This window comes from Haliotis cracherodii, unplaced genomic scaffold (genome assembly GCF_022045235.1).
Source record: "Haliotis cracherodii isolate W230 unplaced genomic scaffold, xgHalCrac1.p SCAF_2, whole genome shotgun sequence".
Classification (NCBI taxonomy): Eukaryota; Metazoa; Mollusca; class Gastropoda; order Lepetellida; family Haliotidae; genus Haliotis; species Haliotis cracherodii.
In genome coordinates this window covers 69,424,860-69,437,254 of record NW_027266275.1, presented here as the reverse complement: position 1 = coordinate 69,437,254, position 12,395 = coordinate 69,424,860, and the positions used below count along the sequence as shown (strand labels likewise).

Genomic DNA, 12,395 nt, shown 5'->3' with positions numbered 1-12,395 from the left:
TCAGCAGCAGAAGTAGAGGTATTCTCAGTATCCGCAGCGGAAGTGGAGGTATTGTCAGTATCAGCAGCAGAAGTAGAGGTATTGTCAGTATCAGCAGCAGAAGTAGAGGTGTTGTCAGTATCAGCAGCAGAAGTAGAGATATTGTCAGTATTAGCAATAGAAATAGAGGTGTTGTCAGTATCAGCAACAGAAGTAGAGGTATTGTCAGTATCAGCAGCAGAAATAGAGGTATTGTCAGTATCATCAGCAGAAGTAGGGGTATTGTCAGTATCAGCAGTAGAAGATAGGTATTATCAGTATCAGCAGCTGAAATAGAGGTATTGTCAGTATTAGCAGTAGAAGTATAGGTCTTGTCAGAAGTAGAGGTAACAGTAGCAGTAGAGGTAGTAGTAGTAGCCAAAGTAGCAGTAGAGGTAGTAGTAGTAGTAGTAATAGTAATAGTAGCAGTAGATGTAGTAGTAGTAGTAGTAATATTAGCAGTAGAGGTAGTAGTAGTATGAGTAGTAGTAGTAGTAGTAGTAGCAGCAGCAGTAGTGGTAGTACCAGTACATTAGCAGCAGTGGTGGTATTAGTAATAGTAGTGGTAGTAGTAGTAGTAGTAGTAGTAGTAGTAGTAGTAGTCGAAGTAGTAGAAGCAGTACTGATGATAGTAGCAGTAGAGGTAGTAGTATTAGAAGTAGTAGCAGCAGTAGTAGTGGTAGTAGCAGTAGAGGAAGTAGTAGTAGAAGTAGTAGTAGCAGTAGCAGCAGTAGTAGTGGTAGTAATAGCAGCAACAGTAGAAGTAGTATTAGCAGAAGCAGTAGTAGATGGAGGAGGAGGAGGAGGTGGAGGAGGAGAAGTAAGTAGTACAGTAGCGGAAAACTTACACTAAGAGTATCTGTCGTGTTGCGTCCTCCACGAAACGTGCTCATCTGGCGTCATGTCCACACAGATGTCGATATCCTCCCATCTCTATCCACCAGCAAACAAGTTGTTTGTTGAACGAAGACTGTCAGCCAAGACATGCGCATCCCGTTCCTACATCAAAACCTCCATTGTAAGTAATAATTAACCAATTTCACACGCAATGAAGAACGTCAATACAGCAGAACAGATCCATCTAACACCAGTTCAACAGCAACTGACAAACATTCAACGCATAAGGTCAGAGTCACACATCATGGCAGTGTACGAAATGTACAACTTATTCAAAAGGCTCGTCTAAATAGAATCTAATTGCCGTCCAACATACTTATCAATAGAACAGATTAGCGAATTCTGTGTAGGTATATGTCAGTGAATAAATGGTGTGTTCAAGCGTTGCAACGGTTCAATACATAACCCGTCCTGTAATTAATTCAAATAGGTTAAATGGTTGAGGCTTGCGTGACTGAATATATTGTGGGTATTCCGCTATGCAATCGCTCAGGGGGTCTTCCACGTATTGTTTGCCACCAGTGTGTTTATAAAACGATATGTATTGATGGGGGGACACAGGGGAACATAAAATGATTTTGTTGAAGAACATTTATTGCAATACAATATTAGCTTTTGTCTGAAGATAAAAGACAAGGCAGGCGGGGATAGTCTCGTTTGACTTAAAATTCAAACATTCTCCTTTCAGTCAAGGAGTCTTTGAGTCAAGGGTAGCTTAGTGGTCTAAGGCGCCTCAATTCCCCGTGTACAGTTACGTCCCTTATTTGTCCCAGGATCCGATGATTCGAATCTCATGTATATTAGCAGGAATTAGCTCATTAGTTTGAGAAAAAAGCAGAATTGTGGATTCGAATCCCGGTTCGTCCTGTTTTGGTTTGTTCCCAGCATGAACGCTCTCTTTGGTTTCAACAAAATGGTAAACGTCAAAGACCTGATCAGTTCTGGCTTTCATCCAATATCAAGCTGGTACGCCGTGATGTGACTAATCTACAGAAACGGTTCAAAGCAGTGGAAACCTCCCCGGCTTTCTTCAGGTTACATACAGAATGTGACGTAAAACGTGTAAGTCCCTTTCTTTGCGTTGTAATAATTAAATGCCAACAGAATGTCAAATGGAAACAAGGACAACAATATTTCACGACCTTGAATTAAGAAGTATGACACATATTTGGAACAATATTTAAAGGAACTCTGCCAATTCAGCTACAACTGGACGCGGATAGAAAACTCGCTCAAAACTTTGCACATTTCACACGTAAAACATGGAAGGAAGAAGACCTAGAAAGACAACTCCCAGGAAGAACCGATATGTACGCACCACTGCGTTGAGGAGGAGATTCATTATTCACCAGATCTTAGGGACAAATTCAGGGCTGCCACAGGAATCCGATCTTCGACGTTAACGATACGAGACGGCGTGGAGAGAGGTACCATCAGGCAGCAGTCCAAGAGTACGATAGGTGGTGGCAGCATCATGGTCTCACATACGACAACTGGACGGATCTGATGATAGTGTGGACAAAAAGTTACGTCCACTGGTCATCCCATTTTCCCATTGCAGTTCGTGTTGCTGTCGTCTGTCTGAGTGAGTGAGTGAGTATGGTTTTACGCCGCTTTTAGCAATATTCCAGCAATATCACGGCGGGAGACACCAGAAATGGGCTTCATACATTGTACCCATGTCGAGAATCGAACCCGGGTCTTCGGCGTGACGAGCGAATGCTTTAACCACTAGGCTACCCCCCATCCACCCACCCCACCCCCAACCTCAGCGTTTCCAGAATATGCAACAGCTTGGGCAGGCCTAACAAGAAGTATGAAGTAAAAAATGTCGTGTCTTCATGGCTGCTTATGGATATATTGTCTCTATTGATTGAATTCCACAATGCCATTTAAAAGTGAGTGTTTCCTTTAAAATTGTCCCGAATACAAACACGGTCACATGTTCACCTACACCTCGAGGATATTGGAGGGGATTTGGATACACGGGGAGTGAGTGAGTTTTATTTTACGCCGCTGTTAGCTACATTCCAGCAATATCACGGCGGGGGACACCAGAAATGGGCTTCACACATTGTACCAATGTCGGGAATCAAACCCGGGGTTTCGGCTTGACGAGCGAACGCTTTAACCACTAGGCTACCAGACCGCCCCTGGGTAGATGGGGAGAAGCATACACGTTTTTAAGATCGTTTTGAAATCAGAACACGAGAAGCATAATGCAATGTCAATTGTAGCCTGAGGCCGTGTCGACGGTCTCATGAGATCTCACAAATAAATGTTTGTGACAGAAGGTCAGAAACGAAAGAGATAACTGCTACTCTGGGGTATCTGAAGAGTAGATGACAGATAACGTGGCACGCGTACCGTATATCTTCTGTCGTATATATAAGCAAGCACAGGACCGTAACACAAGACCGTGCCAAGGTCACAAGACCCGATTCGCTTATTAAGTGTAGACCGACACGTAGTCTAGGTTGGAGCGTCAACGCGGAGATCGGAAGGTTGGTGGTTCGTCCCCCGGCTCCAAACGAAAAGACGGTGATTGATGGCACTTGTTTTCTTGCCAGGCGATCGGCATTAAACAAAAGCAATGACTGGTCGGCTCGGAGTCAGTAAACTTTGAGTGAGTTAGGTATTCATGTTAAACTGACGCATGGTGTTTAAGTAGGCTGGCGTTATTTTAAACCGACAATTGTCCAGATACACCTACGCACACGTGGATGCACGTTGCTATATAAGCGCAATAGTCAGGAACGCAATGTTAAACCCCATTTCACATCACCTATTTTGTGTATTTGAAGTAGTTTGGGCTTTGAATTCTTTCGAAGAGTTAAGAAATGCATCAGCACTATCTTCTTCATGTAACTGCATGCGTGTTGATGGGTTCAGCTGCTATCACAACAACGTAGTTAACCGTTCACTGAGGATCAGTGCGAGCTGGGGCTAATTCATCTTGTAGCGTGAAGTCTCCACGGTTAGACGGCTGGCTGTTCGGGTTCACAAATCTAATAAACATAGCCTCGCTGAACCTGACGCTTGTTGGATAGTGAAATGGAATTAGCAACTTTCATGTGCCCCGAACGTAGCTATTGAATCTTACAACTGTAAGACTTATTATCGCCCATTAGTAATACGTAATTAGCGCAAAGCCATCCCTTATCTCGACATATCGTTTAAGACGATGTGAGGTCCTCACAGGAATCTTATCCTGACCGACTCCGTGGTCTAGTGGATAGAGCGTCTGCCCACAGAACAGTCGGTGGTTTGCTGCCTGGATGCGTCATACCAAAGATGTAAACGGGTTGTTCTTGCTGCCACCCTGCCTGGAATCTGTTTCGGATATTTTCTGGCGTGGACGTTTGTTACTTAGCAATCCTCATTCACCGGTCCATCATTCTCCCACAGCTCAGTCCTATCAATTCGCACGCATCCCATATTCGTCCCCACATATCGTCTCTCTCTCTCTATCTCTCTCTCTCTATCTCTCTCTCTCTCTCTCTCGCTCTCTCTCTCTCCCTCTCTCTCTGTCTCTCTGTGTGTCTCTGTGTCTCTCTCGCTCTCTCTCTCTCTTTCTCTCTGACTCTCTGTCTCTCTCTCTCTCTGACTCTCTCTCTCTCTCTCTCTCTCTCTCTCTCTCTCAGACACACGCTATTCATCCTTCATCCATTCTAGTGACGATCTCCCTTCATTGCCCACCATTTCCCATCTGTTCAGCTTGTCTTTTCCATCTTCCCATCGCAATATTGAAAATTCTGAACATTTATAACGATATCTGCTTTACTCTTATCCTATTAGAATAACGATCATCACCTTAACCTCCACAACTACCATAAGCTTATGGCAGCCATTGAGCCCTCCATATTCCCCTCGCATAACAGAAACACACCGCACTGTACGTATGAAGGAATTATGTGCATTTTAAACCCATGTAACGGCACGCCTGCTGTTATTTTCTGGTTGTGTAGAGTTACGTCACTTAGGCGTGCCAGAAATCAATGATCTTCGGTTAGAGGTGAGGTGAGGTGAAATAGGGTTTACGTCGCGTCCACGATTATTGCACTTGTACAGCGACGTGCATGCACGTGTGTGTGTGTGTGGCTGCTTGTACTAGTCATGACTAATGCCGATTTATGGTGCTAGCCCACTGAGATACCATGCCGTAGTTTAACATGAATACCCCACTCAGACACGGTTTACTGACTCCGAGCCAACCAGTCCTTGTTTTAGACCCGTAATGCCGAACGTCAGGCAGGGTAACAACAAGTACCATCTTTTAATGTCTTTTGGTATGACGCAGTCGGGGATGGAAACCCGGACCTTCTGCTCCACGGGCGGACGCTCTACCTCTAGACCAGGGAGGCCTTCACCTTCGGTTCGAATCCTGCTTTGCCCGGATATGTTAGCAGCATACCCGTTGCTTTCAACAAAGTAGTGAACATCAGATACCTACATCACTTCAGGCCTTCCTCCCACATCACGCTGACGTGCCGTGATAACATAAAGATACTGTTAAAAGAGGCGTTAAACTATACTCACTCATTCACTCACTATTCCTTTGCAGTCAGCAGAGGTATGTGTTACAAAGAAAATAATACATTTCAAACTCGAACAAATGACGACCTAACTTCCCATATGAGGAAGTCTTTTATGTTTAACGTCATAACAGTTACTCAGATGGCCGCTGACGTGGCTCAGACTCGTGGGTGGAATTAAATAGTTGATTTACTAAACGTCTAAACGTCAGTGATGTCGAGAGATACTAAAGTTTGCTATTCCTCTATCGCGGGATGGGATTTTACGGTTATTGAAACACAATTCTCCGGCTGAAGTATTAGAAGGTAATGACGTTGTGACGTGGTGGAACGTTTAGATGGCGCATTACTTCTGACAATGGTGACGGCGTTTTCATATATGTGTCCTACTTGGTTTGAAAACGTGTTATTTTTTTCACCCATATCCTTTAGGTGTATTCTAGATCGTCTATGTTTTTGTGCATCTGGAAACAAGACTATGCTGCAATGACGAGAAGCATCTTCAAACTAGTGAAAGCATTTTCACATTGAATACTAAGCATGACGCCAAACTATACAATACGTTACACTTTACTGGGATGGTTTTGTGTGACTTCCATGATACACATACATGTTTTTTAGGGTTTTTTGCCAGCTTCATCCTGTAACGGTCACGTTCAATACGAATGCAGAATTGAATATACTAAATGCTACCTTGCAAAGAAGTGGTACAATATTTTACAACAAAGAAAGGTTTCAGTTTAATTAGTTGTTTATGCCCAGGTGTGACTGTTTTAAGAATGCCTTACATGTAAAACATACAATAAAAAGTCAATTTCACTCCTTCACTCACCCCTTTACTCACTCTCTCCTTCACTCACTCACTGCTTCACTCACTCACTCACTCACTCACTCCTTCACTCACTCACTCACTCACTCACTCACCCACTCACTCCTTCACTCACTCACTGCTTCACTCACTGACTCACTCACTCACTCCTTCACTCACTCACTCACTCACTCACTCCTTCACTCACTCACTCACTCCTTCACTCACTCACTCACTCACTCACTCACCCACTCACTCCTTCACTCACCCATTCACTCACTCACTCCTTCACTCACTCACTCCTTCACTCACTCCTTCACTCACTCCTTCACTCACTCCTTCACTCACTCACTCACTCCTTCACTCACTCACCCACTCACTCCTTCACTCACTCACTCACTCACTCCTTCACTCACTCACTCCTTCACTCACCCATTCTCTCACTCACTCACTCAGGACAGTCCTGCCTGGGTTCAAGTGTGGATTCGATTATCCTGAAGTCCTTCACGGGGGTACTGGAGGGGAGCAATGGGTATCATCGTTCCAGTTAACTATATAATAACAATATCGTCAGGTTCGTCAGTAATACACAAAGCCTTATGATGTTTTATAGCAGATTAATGGATTACATGAAAACCACACAGATGATATTGGCATTCTGCACAATACACACTAACCCGGCATCTGTGCGGTCCCAGCTGTAAGCCTGAAACACTTGGGTGTCTCAACAAAGGCACATCGAACTCAGTTCCCTTCAAACCAGTTACAGAAAAGCAACAAACGAAAATAACAACGTAGAAATGCGAAATTGTGTTTTGAAAATTGATATGAACGGAGGAAGTATTGAATTTATGGTTCGGGAAGTCCACTGCTCATTATTTTACCATTTATTGATACTGAATCGGCAAGGACTTGTTTCACAGTACCAGTGTTTACTACCAGATGGTGCAGAAGTATGACGGTAAAAGTTTAACTGGTTCAAGTGTCTACACACTTAAGCATTGCCTAAAACGCCAGACCTTCTTTTGACTAATAACGACGCAGGGTCAGAATGAATAAATATATTTTTAACGAGGCATTTCATTACATTTTACCCATGCGTCCAGTGTTTCCGAGTTGTTGTGATGTTCAGTTCAGTGTGTGAATTCACAAACGTGTTGGGGTTGCAAGCAGCAATTTTATCTACGAAAGGCGAGTACATAGTCGAAGCACTGCCGGTGCGCAGCAAAAGTGGTGGGTGGGTGGATGAGAATATAACTAGCTTCGCAGCACTGCTCTAGTGCGTGGAACCCCTTGGGCGTATACCTTTGTTGCAAGTGACATCAGTAATATTAATGTAAGGCAGCTGACTTGTTTACAGAACGCACAAAAGCGACCAGTTTATATTTTTACTGACGATGGCTGCGCAGGAGGAGTTGAATGGAAAACACTTCGAAAGTCAAGATGGAGCTGTGCGCTTGTTTGTTGTTTAACGTCGCATTTATCCATATTCCAGCTATAGGTTGGTGGCCTGTAAATAATAAAGTCAAAAAATAATCTTGTAATGCCGTATTTATGAACAGCTTCGTATATTTGAGGCCATGCTGGTTAACGGTCTCTGTGTATGGATGTTTCCAGACTTGCATTGTGGTGTCAGCATCAACCAAGTCTGGGAGCCTGACCAACTGATCCCGTTAGTCGCCTCTTACGACAAGCAAAGTCGCCTTTGAATGCAAGGATGGGTTGCTGAAGGCCTCTTTTACTTCACGGATGTGGGGGCCACGGGTGGCCCAGTCGTCTAAGGCGCCGCGATTCGCTGTGCAGAGTTGCGGCCCTTTGGCACGCCAGAGATCTATGATTGTGGGTTCGAATCCCTGTTCGCCCCGATTGTGTTCATAGGTTTGTCAGCACGTGCCACCATACCCGTGCTCGTGGGTTTCACCGAAGTGGTAAACGTCTGAGACCTGCATCACTTCGGGCTTTCCTTACACATTTAGTTGACACGCCGTGATATAACTGGAATACTGTTAAAGGCCGCGTTAAACCCCAACTCACTCACTCACGGATGTGGTCTTCTATTATAAACCCGGTTGTAAGAGAGTAAGTTTAAATTAGTGATACAGGAACGTGCATATTTCTTGTAACTAAGTGTACACATGCTGCCTAACTAAAACACTGAGTGAGAATGGTGTTACGCAGCTTTTAGCAATATTCCAGTAATATCATGGCGGGGGACACCAGAAATGGTCTTCACATTTTGTACCCAAGTGAGGAATCGTACGCGGGTCTTCGGCTTGATGTGCGAACGCTGTAACACTTATGCCACACAACCGCCCCGCCTAACTAAAAGAACAAAAGTGACTACTGTTTTTGAATCAATGAGAATCAAAATAAACCGTGTTTACGTGAAAACAGCACAGCTGGCTATGGCAGCAATGTGTATCTTAGAAGGCGTCACCTGGAAAAATTCAATAAAATCGGTAAAAGTTCAGTCGTTTGTATAAAGCAATATTGAACACACATAGTTTCGGGCGTGCCCAAGGGACGCAACTCTGTACAGCGGATTGTGGCCCCAAACACAACGAATTGTGTCGACCATCCCCGGAGGTGTGTGGTACCATGTACACTGTGTTCGAGCACCACGTGTGGTACATCTACCATGTACCCGGAAGGACTGGTTAATAACGAATGTATATTACCGCCATAATTTTCGCCCGTTTTTATCTTTAACGTCTTCACCAGTTTGGGTAGAGAACATTTTCACGGACATCTTGAGAATAAATGAAATCGGATATTAACGTGGCACTCAATAACAATCCGTATTTAAATCGATTAAGTTATCGAATTTGGACCAGACACAAGAGTGACTTATGTCATGTCACGCTGAGACACCGAGCCAGACCATCAGATCAATTATGAGATTCTATCGCCGGAGACTTATTGGAACTTGACTAGGACTGATCCCCCACTGGGTTGGATTATAGTTGGTGCGGTGAAATAGGGTTTAACGTCGCGTCCAAGAATATTGCACTAATGTAGCGACGTGCATGCACGCGTGTGTGCGTAGCTGCTTGTGCTAGTCCGGACCGATGCCGATTCATAGTCCTAGCACACTGAGATACCATGCCGCAGTTTAACACGACTGTCCCACTCAGATACAGAATACTGACTCCGCGGTCAGGCCTTGTTTTAGCCCCTTAAAGACGAGCTCCAGACATGGTAACAACAAGTCACATCTTGTAACGTCTTTTGGTATGACGCGGCCGGAGATCGAACCCCGGACCTTCCGCTCTCCGGGCGGACGCTCTACCACTAGACCACGGAGGCGGTCGTATTATCGGAAATGAGTTCCAGTGTATGGTATATATTACGAAGGGTAGCATACTCTTGATGAAACATAATGCATATCATATAATGCACAGTTTGAAATGCTTGGTACTTGATGTATTTGTATGGTATCCGTGGTATATAAACATGGTATACAATGTATGTCATATATGAATATATTAGTGCGTTGTATAGTTTGCATTTGGATGGTTGTACGCATAAGACGTGAATAAAAATAAAGATCGTCCTAGTTTTCAAGAAAATCAGTAAATACGCTATCGTGTCACTGGATTGTCTGGTCCGTCACTTGATTGTCTGGTCACGACGTGATTGGCAGGAGTACTCCTGTATGGTGTCTGGCAACAAACAAACACTTCCTTTTTTATGCAAATTGTGAAGTTATGATTTTCTTTGTGATCCATTCATATCACTGCGATTTTATCTCTTACATCCAATGAAATATATTTAGGCGGATAATCGAGACTGCTTATTTACTGGTGTTGGCGTTTTATACTGTAACAGCTTGTATATAATGCATGGTCACCAAGTGACGCATTAACACGTACTGCCTATTATCTAATGCACAGGACAATATAAATTTGATAAAATATATTGCATGCTACAGTGAACATGGTGTATGGTACACGATACATATCATGTAATAAAAGTATAACATGCACGGTGCAAACCGAATGATATATAGGGCGTAGGTGTATATATAATCACACCAAAATGTCGAAAACTGATTCCATGGAAAGTGATGTTATTCTCTGGTACTGGAACAGACAGGGGAAATTCAATGCCAAAGAACGAGATGTTTGTGAACGGCTAAGATGTGTTACGCATCGCGCATGTCTGGTCTGTTTAAAAAACAAACTGAGACTGACTTGAGGAGACAGAGCACTACATCAGCATCTTCATCTTACGGAATGACCTTTTCTTTAGTATGTGTGCAATATCTCCTCACTTTCATCTGTATTGTTCGGTAGTTTCATGATGTACGCGTTGTGTCAAGGGCTCCATTTCCTTATTGCGTAGTTCCAGCGTCAAGGATGGAGAACAAGACAATATGATTAATACCTCGATAAGATGATTGAAATAAATATAAATTATTACCGACTTGTTATGTTCGTGGTGAGACAGCTCGATGGGAAACGTTGTCGTGACGTCGCCTTTCTTGTCAACTAAATACCATCTATTAGATTAGATTAGTACAGTTTTAATTATTTTTAATCTATAATGACTCAAAGCAAGATGGCTGACAATGATTATGTTGCAATACATCTGCATCAGATATATGCTCTCGCGGTTATTTAAGTTAATTACTGTTACCAGCTCGGCATGAGACCTCAACGTAGCTCATCACTGTCCAGAGCGGGATATGCTGTCGGCTTCATTGTGCTAGCGATGCATTTGCCAACAGCTTGTCGTTATGTCTGTCAAAATACCATTGTGTCGGTGTGTGTGAAATTGTGTGATTTGTAATGGATGTGTCAAGAAGCTCGCTTAGAGACAGTCCTTTTCACATGTTCAGACGCGTTCATGAACATTATGAGGTACCACATCACAGAGGATGTACTTAATTGTGACATGACATCCTTGCTTGTTTGTTACATGGTGATGATTTATTCGTCTAACAGTGCAATTAAGTGACACTGGTAAATTAACCAGACATCAGCCGTCCACTAAATGTCTTGTAAGCAACTCAACACGATATATGCACAGAACAAGAAGAGCAGCGCCACAGCATATATGTACCAGAATAGCAACGCCAGAACATCTATGCACTGAACCAGAACAGCAACACCAGAACACCTACATGTATGTGCCCGAACCAGACCAGCAACAGCAGAACACCTATGTACCAGAACCAGCACAGCAACACCAGAACACCTACGTACCAGAAGAGCAACACAAGAACATCTATGCACCAGATCCAGAACAGCAACATCAGAACACCTATGTGCCAGAACCAGACCAGAAACTCCAGAACATATATGCACCAGACCAGCAACTCCAGAGCATATATGCACAGAACCAGAAGAGCAACACCAGAACACCTATCAACCAGAACAGCAACATCAGAACACCTATGTACCAGAACCAGAACAGCCACATCAGAACACCTATGCACCAGACCAACAACCCCAGAACACCTATGTACCAGAACAGCAGCACCAGAACATCTATGTACCAGAATCGCAACACCAAAACATCTATACACCAGACCAGCAACACCAGAACATCTATGCACCAGAACCAGAACAGCAACATCAGAACATCTTTGTGCCAGAAGAGCAACATCAGAACACGCGCATGTCTGGTCTGTTTGAAAAACAAACTGAGACTGACTTGAGGACGCAGAGCACTACATCGGCATCTTCATCTTACGGAATGACCTTTTCTTTAGTATGTGTGCGATATCTCCTCACTTTCTTCTGTATTGGGGGGCACGGGTGGCCCAGTCGTCAAAGACGCAGCGATTCGCTGTGCAGAGTCGCGTCCCTTAGGCACGCCAGAAACCTATGATTGAGGTTTCGAATCCCGGTACGACCCGATTATGTTTCTAGGTTTGTCAGCACCATACCCTTGCTCGTGGGTTTCACCGAAGTGGTAAACGTCTGAGACCTGCATCACTTCGATCTTTCCTCCCACATTAAGCTGACACGCCGTGATATAACTGGAATACTGTTAAAAGCGGCGTTAAACCCAACTCACTCACTCATCTGAACATCTATACACAAGATCAGCAACATCAGAACATCTATGCACCAGAACAGCAACACCATAACACCCATGCGCTAGAACAGCAATGACGGGACACCACAGCT

At 43.8% G+C, this 12,395-nt stretch overlaps 1 protein-coding gene across 1 annotated transcript; it reads left to right on the top strand.

The window, feature by feature from the left end:
* Positions 1–806: 806 nt before the first annotated feature.
* Positions 807–11,920, top strand: LOC139467757 (uncharacterized). Its single transcript, XM_071249264.1, has 2 exons — positions 807–838; positions 11,290–11,920. Exons 1-2 carry the CDS (start codon positions 807–809, stop codon positions 11,918–11,920), a joined length of 663 nt encoding a protein of 220 aa, XP_071105365.1.
* The last annotated feature ends 475 nt before the right edge of the window (positions 11,921–12,395 follow it).